At 40.9% G+C, this 17,755-nt stretch overlaps 1 protein-coding gene across 1 annotated transcript; it reads right to left on the bottom strand.

The window, feature by feature from the left end:
* Nucleotides 1–15,505: 15,505 nt before the first annotated feature.
* On the bottom strand, nt 15,506–17,327 carry LOC129730372 (larval/pupal cuticle protein H1C-like). The gene is made up of 2 exons (XM_055689658.1): nt 17,257–17,327; nt 15,506–16,005 (listed from the first exon to the last, which is right to left on the bottom strand). Exons 1-2 carry the CDS (start codon nt 17,266–17,268, stop codon nt 15,673–15,675), a joined length of 345 nt encoding a protein of 114 aa, XP_055545633.1. The 5' UTR covers nt 17,269–17,327; the 3' UTR covers nt 15,506–15,672.
* Nucleotides 17,328–17,755: the final 428 nt, after the last annotated feature.

The raw sequence follows: 17,755 nt of genomic DNA, 5'->3' as shown, positions 1-17,755 counted from the left end.
AGCTCTTCAGGCATACCTCAGGGTAGTCACTTAAGACCGTAATTCTTTCTGCCGAGATTGCCCTAGTTTATCGTTCGTTGATATTTTGAACATTTTCCGCAGAATTGAAGATGACGATGATACACTGGATCTCCAGCAGCAAATTTATGTTTTTAACGAATGGTGCGAATGGAATTGACTGGCATTGAATCCAATGAAAGGTTTGTTAACTTCATTTTGCCGTAGAAAGGATACAATTAAGTTCGAATACAAAGTTACTGGCGTGGTTGTTCCTCGCGTTGAACATGTGAAGGACCTTGGAATAAATCTTGACTCTTAGCTAACGTGTAAGCAGCATATGAACTTTACAAGAGCCAAAGGTTCGAAAAACTTAGGCTTCATTTTCCAAATGATCAGAAATTTCACAGACATTTACTACCTAAAAAGCCTATACTGCTCGCTTGTCCGCTCAATTTTAGAGTATTGCTCAGTAGTGTGGAACCCAGTGTACTAGGGTAAAACTGCCTTTAATGGACCACTAAGTAGCGTAGCTGCAAATTTTGCAAGAAAAAGTGTAAATATCTAAACTGAATTAGGTATTTCATTATGTATGAACATGGAGTAACATGTTTATCATCTTCTCTGCATGAAAAACAACAAGATAATACTTCTTTTTTCTTATAGTTTAAGAAATAAATCATCGTTTCAGTTTCCCGTATTGGGCCACCGTTTCCTTATTTGGACCACAGCAATTTTCTAATTTGGGCCAGGTCTAAATAATACCTACATCTCTCCAACCGTAGCTGCCGCTGATGAAACTAACTCTGCTTTACGCACTGAGTGTTCTGGATCTGGATCAACTGTAGACTGCAGCCGTTCTTTCGTAATAGGGAATCTTTTATGTGCCATCCGAGTTATCCAGCTAACAATTGAATCCTCTTCCGCGGCAGTCAATGCAGTTGGTTTACCTCTTCGTGGTTTTCCTGACCACTTGCTGCTTGCACGGAACATTACGGTGGAGCGTGGAACATTGGAGCGTCTGCAAGCTACTTTGGTCGAAACACCACTTTTTATTGCTTAAAGACACTTAGTAACAGTTGCTTCAGTATATTTTTTGCCAATTTCCGGTGTTTTTCCCATTAGCAACAATTTTGTACAATAACACCATCATAACAAATTAATGGTAACTATGATTCGCGGTGTTATTTCGATGATAGCTCTTGTTCGAAATGAAGCATGCCGGAATAAGGAAAACAGTATTATTTCCACCCTTAATTGGGCCACTATTTATTCAATATTTTGAGTGTTTTTCTAGTAAAATTTATTGCTTATCTTTTAAAGACACTATTATCCTACCCGTTCATCGAAGATCTGATTATTTTCGCTCGGAAAGTGTGATGTCAGTACAGTTTTTGGTAAAGCCATTTCCTATGAAAACGTTAACGAACCATGGCAAATCAGGTAGCTGTTATTAAAAGACATTTTTAGCAGCTTTAATGAAGAATATCATAGTAAATGTCTGTTGCAACAATTCTAATGATGAACATTTTTGAAATTGTCAAAGCACAAATCAAAAAAAGGATATTTATAATGTGTCATTCGGTGTAAGAAGTACAGGTGGTCCACTAAAGGAAGTGGTCTATATTAGGCAGATCTACCCTAAAATGCAACTGAATGAATCGAAAATGTTCCACGCAGGTTTCTTCGTTACACCCTTCGACAGTTCAGGTATGTTTAGATGATCTCTGATTTTTTAATCTCATTCAGGCTGATTACTCGAAAATATATCGAATGCAATGCTGGTTTAGGTTTACACCTATTCGATAGTGTGATTTGACATGCCGTTAGATATGTCGAATGGAATAGGAACGTTTCTTTTCTTCGTTCAACTCCAAGAACATATGTAGCAACCTCTGATTTTTCTTAAGTTTTTGGTTTTGGCTTTCCATAACAAACATCATTTTCGTTTTCATAAAAAAAAAAAAAAAAAAATCATTCTGTGCCGAACACGCATCAGTACTGGACGTGTTTGGTGATCGGTCCGATAGAGTATAAAACAAAAGACGTGTGAACAAGTGTTGGCATTGTTTGCCTGGTCGAGTGAAATAAATCCGGGTTCAAGGTCGTGCCTTTGTGCAACTGTTTCGCATCGTGACTGCCAGCTGGTGCGTAAGCCGATTTGGCTGCTGGCTGGATTGTGCTACAGCAGTGGACGAGACACAAACGAGGAAAAAGAAGAAGCCATCAGTGTCAGCGAGTTGTATCGCTGTGTGGAGTGATCTCACACCTGGCTCGCTGCTGGTGGCTGTTTGGTGCTGCTGTATTGGTGCTGCTGGCTGTAACGGCTGCTACTTCGAACGATCGGACAACCAACCTTACTGGAAGGGAGAAATAAAAAGGTACGTGTTCTTGTCAGCGCTAGTGCGCTAGACTTAGCGCGATGGATATAGATCCCTCGCCTCCCGCGCCACCATCCCCGAACCCCTCTGACCCTGACCCTTCTGTTACCCCCTCCCCTGTTCATTCTTCAGTCCCCCCTCGCCCCAGGCTTTACCCAGACGGAGCCCAGGGCAGCTATACTGTTTATTTTCGGCCAAAGGCAGGACCGAAATCAAAAAAGTTGAACCTCTTGCAGATTTCTAAAGACCTGACGAAGGAGTACAAGGGCGTGACCGAAATTTCCAAGGTCCGGCCTAACAAGCTCCGTGTCGTGGTCGGTAACCTGAAAGAGGCCAACGATATAGCTTGCTCTGAGCTCTTCACACGCGAGTATCGCGTTTACATACCCGCACGAGACGTGGAGATCGACGGTGTCATAACCGATTCGAGTCTGTCCGTCGAGTGTATACTGCAAAGTGCCAAAGGGTGCTTTAAGAACAAAACGTGTCCCGAAGTAAAGGTGCTCGACTGCAAGCAATTGCGGTCAGCATCGATCATCGGTGGTAAAACAGTATACACCCCGTCAGACTAGTTTCGAGTTACGTTCGCCGGGTCAGCGCTACCAAGCCACGTCTCGATCCACCGGGTTCGTCTCCCTGTGCGATTATATGTGCCTCGCGTCATGAACTGCCTGAATTGTAAGCAGTTAGGCCACACCGCCGTCTACTGCTGCAATAAGGCACGTTGTGGCAAGTGTGGGGAGAATCATGCGGATGATTCCTGCAGTAAAAATGCTGAAAAATGCATTCACTGTGGGGAGAGTCAGCATGAGCTCTCGACATGTGCGGTGTACATGCAGCGCAGGGATAAAATAAAGAGGTCTCTCAAAGAGCGTTCGAAGCGTTCTTACGCTGAGATGCTGAAGAAGACCGTTACCACTTCTCCCATTACATCAAACCCTTATGATCTGTTGTCCTCTGATGAAACCGATTCTGACGATTCACCAGCGGGAACATCTTACGCCAATCCTGGGGAGTCTAGAAAGAGGAAAAATATTTCCTCTCCTAAACTTCCCAGAAAAGGTCCTAAGATTTCTCAAAGTGAAATGAAAGTTACAAGCAAACCAAACAGTGCTGCGGAAAAACCGAAGCAAACTCCTCCTGGGCTGGCAAATTTAAAGTCCCAGAAGGAGTTCCCAGCACTGCCAGGAACATCTAAAACCCCAGTTGCTCCTTTTACACTCCCAGTTGATGAAACAAACTCTGGATTAGTGAAATTTTCTGACATTGTGGACTGGATTTTTGAAACTTTCAATGTACCCGATCCAATTAAAATTTTTCTTACAGCATTCCTCCCAACAGTTAGATCATTTTTGAAGCAGTTGACTGCCCAATGGCCTCTCCTTGCAGCGATTGTATCCTTCGATGCCTAATTCAACTGCGTATATGAAGGATTCTATCTCTGTCTTACAGTGGAATTGTAGAAGTATTTTACCAAAAATTGATTCGTTTAAAGTTTTGATAAATAAAAACAAATGCGATGCATTTTCCCTTTGTGAAACTTGGCTTACTTCAAATATTGATCTCAACTTCCATGATTTTAATATTATTCGCCTTGATCGAGACACTCCATATGGAGGAGTACTTTTAGGGATTAAAAAGTGCTATTCTTTCTATCGTATTAACCTCCCCTCGATTCCAGGCATCGAAGTTGTCGCATGTCAAATGACAATACAAGGTAAAGAGCTTTGTATTGCCTCAATATATATTCCCCCCAGAGCACAGGTTGGGCAACGGCTGCTCTTTGATTTAATAGAACTTCTTCCCTCGCCACGTTTGATTTTGGGAGACTTCAACTCTCATGGCGTGGCTTGGGGTTCCCCATACAATGATAACCGCTCCTCTTTAATCTATAACCTTTGCGATGACTTCGACATGACTATTTTAAACAACGGTGAAATGACACGTATCCCGAAACCTCCAGCGCGCCCAAGCGCTTTGGATCTATCCTTATGTTCGACGTCGCTACGGTTGGATTGCACATGGAAGGTAATCCTCGATCCTCACGGTAGCGACCATCTGCCTATTCTTATTTTAATTACTAACGGGTCAACTCGCATGCGACCAATTGACATTCCGTATGACCTCACACGAAATGTCGATTGGAAGTTATACGAGGAAATGATTTCAAAAGCGGTCGAGTCGATTCAACATCATTCACCACTTGAAGAATACAACCTCCTCGCGGGCTTGATTCTCGACGCCGCGTTGCAAGCCCAAACGAAGAAATATCCCGGCGTAACGATCAAAGAACGGCCTCCCACTCCGTGGTGGGACCAAGAGTGCTCCGATGTCTACACGCAAAGATCCGACGCGTTTAAGGCCTACCAGACGGGAGGTATACCTGGCGACTATATACGGTATTCGGAGCTTGATACCAAGCTTAAAAGCTTGGCTAAAGCAAAGAAACGTGGATATTGGCGTCGGTTCGTGAACGAGACGTCGAGGGAGACATCGATGAGCACTCTTTGGAACACAGCCCGAAGAATGCGGAATCGCGTAACGGTCAACGAAAGCAAGGAGTCTTCAAGTAGGTGGATATTTGATTTTGCCAGGAAAGTATGTCCGGACTCTGTTCCTGAGCAAAATATTGTTCGCGATGCGTCTCCGGGCCACGACGCGATAGAATCACCTTTTACGATGGCAGAATTTTCAGTTGCCCTCCTGTCCTGTAACAATAACGCGCCTGGATTAGATAGAATCAAATTCAACTTGTTGAAGAATCTACCCGGCAATGCCAAGAGGCGCTTGTTGAACTTGTTCAATAAGTTCCTGGAGCAAAACATTGTACCGCAGGATTGGAGGCAAGTGAAGGTGATCGCCATCCAAAAACCAGGGAAACCAGCTTCTAATCACAACTCTTATAGGCCGATTGCAATGCTATCCTGTATCCGGAAATTGATGGAAAAAATGATACTCCGTCGTTTAGACCACTGGGTCGAATCAAATGGTCTACTATCAGAAACTCAATTTGGCTTCCGCCGTGCCAAAGGGACGAATGATTGTCTTGCGTTGCTTTCAACAGATATTCAGCTGGCGTATGCTCGTAAAGAACAAATGGCGTCTGCGTTCTTGGACATTAAGGGGGCTTTTGATTCCGTTTCTATTGACATTCTTGCGGGTAAACTTCACCGACAAGGATTTTCTCCAATTTTGAACAATTTTTTGCACAATTTGTTGTCCGAAAAGCACATGCATTTTACGCATGGCGATTTGGCAACTTTTCGCATTAGCTACATGGGTCTTCCCCAGGGCTCATGTTTAAGCCCCCTTCTTTACAACTTTTATGTAAATGACATCGACGAATGTCTGGCAAATTCATGCACGATAAGACAACTTGCAGACGACAGTGTAATCTCTGTTACAGGAGCCAAAGCTGCCGATTTGCAAGGACCATTGCAAGATACCTTGGACAATTTGTCTGCTTGGGCTTTACAGCTAGGTATCGAATTCTCTCCGGAGAAGACTGAGATAGTAGTTTTTTCTAGGAAGCATGAACCTGCTCAGCTTCAAACACAATTAATGGGTAAAACGATTTCTCAGGTTTTGGTACACAAATATCTTGGTGTCTGGTTCGACTCTAAAGGCACCTGGGGTTGTCACGTGAGGTATCTGATGAAAAAATGTCAACAAAGAGTGAATTTTCTTCGTACAATAACCGGACAATGGTGGGGAGCCCATCCAGGAGACCTTATAAGGCTTTACCAAACAACGATATTGTCTGTTATTGAATACGGGTGTTTCTGCTTCCGCTCCGCAGCAAACACACATTTGATCAAACTGGAGCGAATACAATATCGTTGTTTGCGTATCGCCTTAGGTTGCATGCAGTCGACCCATACGATGAGTTTGGAGGTTTTAGCTGGAGTACTACCATTGAAAAACCGCTTCTGGAGCCTGTCTTCTCGTATTCTAATCAAATGTGAGGTCTTGAACCGTCCCGTGATTGAAAATTTTGAAAGGTTAATCGAACTCAATTCTCAAACCCGTTTTATGACATTGTATTTCAATCACATGTCCCAAAATATTAACCCTTCTTCGAATATTCCAAATCGTGTCGACTTATCAAATACTTCTGATTCTACTGTGTTTTTCGATACATCCATGATAGAAGAAACTCGTGGAATCCCGGATCATTTACGCGTGCAGCAGATCCCTAAAATTTTTTCCAATAAATATCGAAACATCAACTGCGACAATATGTACTACACTGACGGATCACTTCTTGATGGGTCCACTGGCTTCGGTATCTTCAATAACAATTTAACCGTCTCCCATAAGCTCGATAATCCTGCTTCTGTTTACGTCGCAGAATTAGCTGCAATTCAGTACACCCTAGGGATTATCGAAAAAATGCCCACGGACCATTATTTCATCTTTACGGACAGTCTCAGTTCCATTGAGGCTCTCCGATCGATGAAAGATGTTAAGCACTCTCCGTATTTCCTGGGGAAAATACGGGAACATCTGAGTGCTTTATCCGAAAAATCTACTCAGATTACCTTAGCGTGGGTCCCTTCTCACTGCTCGATACCGGGTAATGAGAAAGCGGACTCTTTGGCTAAGGTGGGCGCAACAAACGGTGATATTTATGAAAGACCAATTGCCTTTAATGAATTTTTCGCACTTGTACGTCAGAATACGATCATCAGTTGGCAAAATGCTTGGACCAGAGGGGAATTGGGAAGGTGGTTACATTCCATAATCCCCAAAGTATCGACGAACCCGTGGTTCAAGGGGTTGGATATAGGTCGGGATTTCATTTGCGTGATGTCCCGGCTTATGTCCAATCACTATAGATTTGACGCGCTCCTCCGTCGTGTTGGGCTCGGGGAAAGTGGTATCTGTGCCTGTGGTTTGGTCATGCCCTGTACACCGTGACGCCAGGTCTAAATTAATAGCTTCCCTGCAGGCCGAGGGTAGACAGCCGACTGTTCCTGTTCGTGATGTCTTGGCGAGCCGTGACCTATCCTACATGTCCCTTATATACGTTTTCCTGAAATCCATCCACGCCCCAGTCTAGTCCCGTTCTCCTCCGTCTACACCCAACAAAACGACAAGAACACGTTTGAACCTTAAGCACAAAACCAGCAACCAGACCCCGCACAATAGAACCAGGACCCAAGGACTACGAGCCTCTGTCCCAACTCACGACATCGTGGCTCAGCAGAACGAATCCATACATGCCATTCGACGATTATCAGACGACCATTGAACAACAAAACACTGATTGGAAATCCCATGCTAGTTTTAAGTTAGACTTAATTTCAGCTCGTAGTCGGCAGCGAGGATAAAAAATTTGCTTTAGTTTTTAAGTCATCAGATATAATTGGCGCCGTTAAACATTAAATTGTATTTGTGCCGTGTCAAATAAATGTTATATGAAGAAAAAAAAAAAAAAAAAAAAAAAAAAAAAAAAAAGGATGTCGAACGGTAAATCGAGCAGACTTTCGATTTCTGCAGCGGTCCAAATCAGAGTTACATGTCTAATAGTCTTAACGTATCTTTAGTTTGATATGATCCATTAAGACTACCAAGCTTCGAAAACCGATGTCAGCTCAATCGTCAGTTCGGGTATCAGTAGTATCCGATCTCTTGACAGGACGTTGTGATGCCCCGTCTCTACTAGCGCGCATCGACATATCGTCCCCTCAATGCTAAAACTAGATAACTCGAAATTTGACGTTTCGAGAAAACGAGTTTGAAAATTTGACCTATTTTGATTATGACGATTGAAATGCCATTTTGAATGGCTCAGATTTTCTGAAACGTATCCATATCATTTCAGGTCTGTTAAAGCAACGGAAAATCAACGAAGAGCCGAGTTTTTTAGTTTTAGCACAAAACTCACTTGTTTTAAGTTGAGATATCTATTTTTATAATTAATGAATAACACTTTTTTTTGTAATCGTACTTCAACGAGTTTTGGATATGTTATAGAGCTCGACGCGATAAATTGATGCCATACTTAACTCAAAACCGACGAATTTCGAGTTATCTAGTTCTAGAATCAAGGGGACGATATAAGAAAGACTGCGTAGCTTAAATGTTTAGTGTTTTAAGTCTTGTTTATCATTGGAGCCGTTTGAGGTCTGTTGATGCATGAAAATAAACGTGTACCTAAAAAGGTAATCTGCAGCAAGCGTTTCGAAGTTATGTAAGTTCCGATCAATATTTCAGAGATTTTTTTCATTCTGTTGATCATTGGTGCCACGTAGTCACTTCGGGTTGTGAAACTGGTGTTGGCGTTCTCTGGTTTATATCGCCACGATTTTGTCTTCTCCCTCTCCGCCAGCGCTCATTGTCGTTTTCGATTAAAAATCGGTAGGCGATAGTGATGCTGTTAATTTCCGCATTTGAAAATCATTCCTCGTCTTTCCAAGCCCTTCAGCTGTCAGAATCAAAGCAAGAGCATTGGAGTACTTTTCATTTGACTCACAAAGTGCTCATGTTTTTTAGTTGGAAGCAACGCTGCCGGTACCCGGATAAATGTCCCATAATGAAAAACAACAAATTGAGAAAACGGCGATTTAATATTATCCGTGAATTTTCGGATTTCCAGCAATTACATCCAGAACCAACGACCATAACAGTTTCATGGCAGCACAAGTTTATCGTTGAGAACAAAAAAACATGGATGGAATTGGTTTTACGTTATATAACTTGAAAAAAAAGACAAAATGGGACAAAATATGCGGGTACATTTCGAAAGTACTCGCATATTTTGTCCCATCACATATAAATTCAACCAGCAACCGGCAGTATCATTGGCAACGTAGATTGTACTACAGAAAAACAACATTAGTCTAGTTAATTAAATGACATACTCCTATATGCCTAAAATAATCCGATGTACAGTAATTTGGAACAAAATTATATGTTCGCAGGTTGCACCACTATGCAGTGGGACTGTAATGCGGGTACTTTCAATATGGGACAAAAACAACTTGGTGTTTTTTCCATGTTTTTCCATACAAATGTATCAATTTTAATTTTTTTCCAGAAAATATGATAACCGTTAAGTCGATTCCCGATGATAACTCAAAAGTGACCAAAATCAGTATGGGACAGTTATGCGGGTACCGGCAGAACGGGTCACAGCGCCATTATACCCTGATAATTGTCAATCAAAAATGACTTTGTCAGGATCTACTGGGTGGTATGCTCTGGAACACAATAAATTCTATTTAATGCTAATAAGTTAGTAATAAAAAATTTAAAAAATAAGAGTTGTACTACTAGTACGCTCTACGTTCACCAACCAAATCAAAAGGATTAAAACTCTAAAAAATCACGAAGTCAAAAGGTGCAAGCTCACGTGAACAATAAAAAAATCTTCAAATAAAAAATTCTGAATGTCAAAAAGTTGAAATGGCATAAAATCAAAAAGTCAAAAAAGTTGAAAAAAAAATCCGAAAGTCAAAAATTGAGGAAGTCAATAATTGAAGAATTCAAAAATTGAGGAAGTCAAAATATCAAATGTCAAGTTAGAAAGTCAAAGTTGAGTTAAAAATTTGAAAAGTTGAAAAGTCAAAAAACCAAAGCGTCGAAAACACAAACGCCGTCAAACAGTCGAAATGTGGAAAGGCAAAAAAGCAAAGTTGTTCAAAATGTCTTGAACTAAAGTTAGAAAAATCGGCACGAAAAATTCTGTCATGCCTCTAACGGTTTGCAAACATTTCGTTATCGTTCCTCACTGACGGTGTTAAGATTTGCTAGAATTTCGTATTATCATAAATATATAGTGAACGTATAACATGCAAACCGACACACAACAATTTCTAGTGTTTCGATCCCTCGCATGGGAAGCCCAACACTTGCTACACGGAGCGTCCGGCGGCACAGGTAGATACCAGGAACATTGGTTGCGTATAAATATTTCACCACGTGACCAACGCGACCTCGACTTTGACGTCAGCCCCGATGGCCGTGCATAGGAACGCATGTTGAAAGCATGATTAATTCATAGTCTTCTAGCAATCAACACCCGGTTTTTCTCCTAAAGGGGACTAACAAGAAAAAAATTGTTTCACACCTTTATTCCCGAATGCATTCTTTATCGGGAGTAAAGTCGCTCGAAACTTTTTCAAGGCAAATGATTCAACGTATCAAAGAATGAAATGAAATCAAAGAGAATCACGTCACGTGTGGTTTTAGCTTTCTCTGACACCGGTGACATTTACCGAGTAGTAAAGGAGAAAAAAAAATTCAGACCTATTTTCGCTTGTATTTCCCAAAAAAAATTTTGTTCACAACATGTTCCGAAAAAAATCGTTACACACACACTTTTTACGAATTATGACTAACGAACTTAAGTTCTAACCTAAATCAAAGGGTTCTGCCCCAAACGTCACTTATAATCCTAGCAGTCGCCCGATGCCGCCTAATTTTTAGCAACGCTAACAATTCGCTAACCAGCTTAAAAATTAGAGAAATCGCCTAGTTGCTAACTGAATATTAACGTCGCTAATTAGCGATTAGCGACTTTGAACAGCAGTGATGTTCCGGTACGCAGTGAAAACCGAAATAGATTTGATTACTGGTTTCTTTCCCGTCTGGTATTCATCGCGTCATTTCAAATTTATTTATTTATTTATTTACACAAAAAATCAACAGACCCTATCTGGTCCTAATGATTGTGTCTTAATATACTTAAAAAATTACTTTTAATCCTAGTGCGAGGAAGGTGATAGTCGAACCCGGTGGAGACACTGTTGAAAACACGTTGAAGTCCGATGAGAGCTCCGTTTGCCCCATAGTTTGTGCGACGAAAAGGAACTCGTAGAAAAGGGATGTTTCGAACAATTCGGGAATTCACGTTTATGTCGATATTAACCAGATGTACAGCACAGTCAGTTCGCGCCATGAGGGTGTCGGCAATTACCATAGCGCGCGAAAGATCCCGTCTTACTTGCAAAGAGTCGAGACCGATGAGCTGCGCCCGATTTTCGTAACTTGGCAACTGGTGAGGATCACTCCATGGTAGATGACGAAGAGCGAAACGAACAAATCTTCGTTGAATTGCCTCGATTCTATTAACACCATTGAGGTAATGAGGGTTCTACACTGCCGAACAGTATTCTAGCGTCGAGCGGACTAATGAGCAATATAAGCTTTTTAAACAGGACACGTCTTTAAAGTTCTTGGCCATTCTCATAATGAAACTGATATCTCAATTGACGGAGACACTGACGCCTACTATGACATTTTCTTTTCCTTCAGCGTGTCATTTGACATTGGCACCGCATCATATCATTTGATGATACACTTTATTTCTCACGTCGAGTGAACTAGTGACTGCTACTCATGGAGCAGTGCAAGCAGCAAACAACAACTTGTGAACTCACTAGATTTAAATAGCTATAATACTCGATCGATTTATCTCGATGGATTTGGTCATTAAAAAGTACCATTGAATGATTTGCAAAAAAAAAAACGAAACAAAATTCTGTTCACAACATTTTGTAATCAACGCTAGCTTCGCCGCGAAACTAGCAAAACCTTTCATTCCACAAAGTCACAAAAGCGTTGCCGATTTTTATGGCAACATTTGTAAATTGTGAATAATTATTATTTGTCATCCTTTGCACGCGCTTTTTTTCAAGCGACGAGAGAAATTTCTCTCTCGCTCGAAGAATTTCCATGTATGTGCGACAAGACTAGAACCGTCACACACAATTTGCAGGTTGCTCTTTCGCTTCTCTTTCGGTTCGGATTGCGACGCGCAAGGCGATATCTCGTTGCTTCACGAAATGAGCGAGACACCCGTGCTGTACATACTTGATACCAATCTTGTTAGCAGCGTTGCCAGGTATCCAGATTTAGCTGGATTATCTAGATTTTTGAACTTGTATCCAGGTAGACAGCTTTGATGTCCAATTATCCAGATTTTTCATGGATGATCCAGATTTTATCCAGATTTTTTTTTCTCTGTTCCGCAAAAAGGTCATCACTTCAATTTTGGTGCGAAATTTTGCAATTTTGTCACCTCAAATTTTGCGTACCCCAAGACTTTTATTCGAAAAATTAACCTTTCACCCCACGAAATGACTGCCAGATTTTTTCCAGATTTTTATTTTGCCTTTTCCAGATTTTTGAAAAAATGACCTGGCAACGCTGTTTGTTAGTCTCACTCATACTGTCGGTGCGTGCTTGCTGCTATTCAGAGGAATTCATGAAGAAGAAAAAGTAGGTATCTCGAAAGCGTGTGTGCAAAAGACTTGAAAAGCGTAGCATATGTCTCGTCCTCAAGCAGAAAGGAGGAGAATGGTTTTGCTTCTCGCTCGCTTTGCAATGCTGCTTGATACCAGTTGAAACTGTTTAGGTGTAGTAGTTTGGACGTGAATACATTGGAGAAACGCTAGAGCATTAATTGCGTTATGCCCAACACGCAATCATTGTACTGGTTCCGAATTACATCAACAATTGCGCTAAAAACGCACAATTTTGTACTGGTTTCGTACCATCCAACTTTTGCGTGTAGTTTTCTCGCACAGCAATACGCAGTTGGAACGGCAATGGCATCCAATAAATACGTTATGTAAGTTCCGATCAATATTTCAGAGATTTTTTTCATTCTGTTGATCATTGGTGCCACGTAGTCACTTCGGGTTGTGAAACTGGTGTTGGCGTTCTCTGGTTTATATCGCCACGATTTTGTCTTCTCCCTCTCCGCCAGCGCTCATTGTCGTTTTTGATTAAAAATCGGTAGGCGATAGTGATGCTGTTAATTTCCGCATTTGAAAATCATTCCTCGTCTTTCCAAGCCCTTCAGCTGTCAGAATCAAAGCAAGAGCATTGGAGTACTTTTCATTTGACTCACAAAGTGCTCATGTTTTTTAGTTGGAAGCAACGCTGCCGGTACCCGGATAAATGTCCCATAATGAAAAACAACATGTTGAGAAAACGGCGATTTAATATTATCCGTGAATTTTCGGATTTCCAGCAATTACATCCAGAACCAACGACCATAACAGTTTCATGGCAGCACAAGTTTATCGTTGAGAACAAAAAAACATGGATGGAATTGGTTTTACGTTCTATAATTATATATATTTTGTCCCATCACATATTTTGTCCCATCACATATAAATTCAACCAGCAACCGGCAGTATCATTGGCAACGTAGATTGTACACGCAAAAGTTGAAGTCTTGTACAATCATTGTGTCTTCCCGATTCGCACAAATGTTGCACAGAAATCGCACAATGAATGTGTGAAACGCATAACGCAACAGTTGTACTGCGAATACATTGACATAGAATGAAATCAGAATATGTATCATACACCGACACTTTATTTCTCACGTCGAGTGTATTAGTGACTGCACGCGCTTTTTCTCAAGCGACGAGTGAAATTTCTCTCTCGCTCGTACAATTTCCATTTATGTGCGACAAGTCTAGACACGTCAAATACAATTTGCAGGTTGCTCTTTCGCTCCTCTTTCGGTTCGGATTGCGACGCGCAAGGCAATATCTCGTAGATTCACGAAATGAGCGAGACACCCGTGCTGTACACTTGATACCAGTGTTGTTAGTCTCTCACTCATACTGTCGGTGCGTGCTTGCTGCTATTCAGAGGAATGCATGAGGAAGAAAAAGTATCTCGAAAGCGTGTGTGCAAAAGACTTGAGAAGCGTAGCATATGTCTCGCCTCAAGCAGAAAGGAGGAGAATGGTTTTGCTTCTCGCTCGCTTTGCAACGCTGCTTGATACCAGTTGAAACTGTTTAGGTGTAGTAGTTTGGAGCTGCCAAATACATTTAAGAAACGCTAGAGCATTAATTGCGTTATGCTCAACACGCAATCATTGTACTGGTTCCGAATTACATCAACAATTGCGCTAAAAACGCACAATTTTGTACTGGTTTCGCACCATCCAACTTTTGCGTGTACTATGCCTAAAATAATCCGATGTACAGTAATCTGGAACAAAATTATATGTTCGCAGGTTGCACCACTATGCAGTGGGACTGTAATGCGGGTACTTTCAATATGGGACAAAAACAACTTGGTATTTTTTCCATGTTTTTCCATACAAATGTATCAATTTTAATTTTTTTCCAGGAAATATGATAACCGTTAAGTCGATTCCCGATGATAACTCAAAAGTGACCAAAATCAGTATGGGACAGTTATGCGGGTACCGGCAGAACGGGTCACAGCGCCATTATACCCTGATAATTGTCAATCAAAAATGACTTTGTCAGGATCTACTGGGTGGTATGCTCTGGAACACAATAAATTCTATTTAATGCTAATAAGTTAGTAATAAAAAATAAAAAAAATAAGAGTTGTACTACTAGTACGCTCTACGTTCACCAACCAAATCAAAAGGATTAAAACTCTAAAAAATCACGAAGTCAAAAGGTGCAAGCTCACGTGAACAATAAAAAAATCTTCAAATAAAAAATTCTGAATGTCAAAAAGTTGAAATGGCATAAAATCAAAAAGTCAAAAAAGTTGAAAAAAAATCCGAAAGTCAAAAATTGAGGAAGTCAATAATTGAAGAATTCAAAAATTGAGGAAGTCAAAATATCAAATGTCAAGTTAAGTTAAAAATTTGAAAAGTTGAAAAGTCAACAAACCAAAGCGTCGAAAACTCAAACGCCGTCAAACAGTCGAAATGTGGAAAGGCAAAAAAGCAAACCACAATTTCTAGTGTTTCGATCCCTCGCATGGGAAGCCCAACACTTGCTACACGGAGCGTCCGGCGGCACAGGTAGATACCAGGAACATTGGTTGCGTATAAATATTTCACCACGTGACCAACGCGACCTCGACTTTGACGTCAGCCCCGATGGCCGTGCATAGGAACGCATGTTGAGAGCATGATTAATTCATAGTCTTCTAGCAATCAACACCCGGTTTTTCTCCTAAAGGGGACTAACAAGAAAAAAATTGTTTCACACCTTTATTCCCGAATGCATTTTTTATCGGGAGTAAAGTCGCTCGAAACATTTCCAAGGCAAATGATTCAACGTATCAAAGAATGAAATGAAATCAAAGAGAATCACGTCACGTGTGGTTTTAGCTTTCTCTGACACCGGTGACATTTACCGAGTAGTAAAGGAGAAAAAAAAATTCAGACCTATTTTCGCTTGTATTTCCCAAAAACAATTTTGTTCACAACATGTTCCGAAAAAATCGTTACACACACACTTTTTACGAATTATGACTAACGAACTTAAGTTCTAACCTAAATCAAAGGGTTCTGCCCCAAACGTCACTTATAATCCTAGCAGTCGCCCGATGCCGCCTAGCGACGATGGAAAGCACTATAGAGGGGAGCGTGAGCGTAGGCAACCGGAGCATGGGCAACGGCGACGGCCGGGGCGTGGTAGGCGTGGTAGCCGTGATGCACGATCGGTGCATGAGCAACGTAGGTCTTGGCGATGGGTGCGTGATAGACGGGAGCCGCGGCCACCAGTGGAGCCGAGTGGGCAATATATGGAGCCGGAGCGACGTACGAGTGCGACACCAGCGGCGACGCGTGGTAACCCAGGCTCAGGCTCAGGCCACGCTTGCTCTTCATCGACTCGGAGGCCATCTCTTCGGCGCAGACGACCGCCACTACGGTTAGCAGGACAATCTGGAAGAGCACAAAATCAAAATAAAACTGAAGTAATAAGCGAAAATAAAATAAGAATAAAATTGAAATAAAACTGAGATAATTTTGAGTGGAATGGTATATATTATAGTTTTTAGGATTTCAGGACTATTTTTTTTGAAATTCTTAGACATTGGTACTCAAAAACTACCTTTTTATTATTCTAGTTTTTTGGGAGTCAAATAGGTTTTGGGTATTTAGTACTAGTATTGTGAACCTTTTAGATTTTGGGATTTTATGGTATTAGGATTACGAAATTAAGTATTAGAGGATTTTAGGATATTAAGTATTTAAGAGTCTTAGGATGTGAGATTTTGAGGACTTGGCATTTTATTATTTTCATGATTTGGAGATTTCTAGATTTTGGCATTTAAGAGTGTTGTGATACCAGAACAGTAAGACTTCTGACTCATATAATCTTAGATTTTTATAATGTTCTGTTTACTTATTTTGTAGAAATTTTGGAATATAGAATATCAGGATTTACAAAGTTAAGGGTTTAAAGATGATAGCAATTTGATTTTAGGATGATAAAAATTGGCATTTTAGAATTTTAGGATGTTTTGCTTTGTGATTCTGTTATCTAAAAATATGTGTATAATATTGTAGTGTACGAAACCACATCATGATAAATTAAAAAAAAAATAAAATGAATAAATATTACATGTTTAACTTGATTATTAGTCAACTTGTGAAAACTACACAAAAAAGATTCATTTCAGGTTACTTGAACGTTTTGTTTTACGTTTTGCTTTTCTCCTAGTTTTCATTTACGTGGCTTTCAAAATAATTATAAAAATGTAAATTGAACAATATCTTTCAGCAAACAACGAACACGTGTTTGGTTTGTTTTTGATTCTCCGAAAAGTAAATTAAGTTAATAAACAAGCCAGCACAACGATATGGAGTAAAACAACAACAAAAAATACGCACACAAATTGATTAAGTGAATTGCAAAAGCAAACAGCTGGCACCCTGCGAATAAATTATGGAAAAAAAGTTGGAAGCTGTACTTTCAACGCTGAACGTTTTTAACAGAGAGAAACTCAAATTATTTTCAGAATGGTTTATTACTTTTTAACACATTACACTGTTTTTGAAAAACTCAAAGGATAACACGAGTGACGGCCACATAATTCAAATGTCCTTGTTTAAAGTTATTCTATTGATAATCAATCCAAATTTTCCACCAGCACCGACGAGAGCACTACCCTAAACTTTTTGAACACTTACGCAAAACTTCATGTTGATAAGATTATTCCAAAGCTGATCCGAGAAGCAAAACTCACACCCGATAGCTTGCGTGGATTTATGAGCCGAAATATCGAAAAGTTACCCCTTTTATACGTATACGCCCAGCATCCGACCGTGGCTTGGCTGGGGTAGGTCTTGCGTATCTCCGGAGGTCCCGGGCGCAGAGAACACGGGGGAAGGAGAGCTCGACCCAAGAACTCGAACATGTCGCGACATATAGCCAACCTGATGCACACATTGCAGCATAAAAGTCGCCCCTCTCACGACTTGGTGAGTCAACAGCAACAACAACAACAACGACAACAACAACAGCAATACCAAACAATCTCGGCAGCAACTCGCGAATAAACCTCAAAAAGTCATGATGGTTTTGCCTGTTGCCATATCGATCTTGGCGCTTGGCGGTGGATGCAGTGCGATAAGGAGCGGGCGCGCGTGCGTTTAATCGACTTCAGGGCTCCCTTTGATCTTGCTCCGG

The sequence above is a fragment of the Wyeomyia smithii genome, chromosome 3, assembly GCF_029784165.1.
Source record: "Wyeomyia smithii strain HCP4-BCI-WySm-NY-G18 chromosome 3, ASM2978416v1, whole genome shotgun sequence".
NCBI lineage: Eukaryota > Metazoa > Arthropoda > Insecta > Diptera > Culicidae > Wyeomyia > Wyeomyia smithii.
This window is presented reverse-complemented; position numbering and strand designations above follow the sequence as displayed.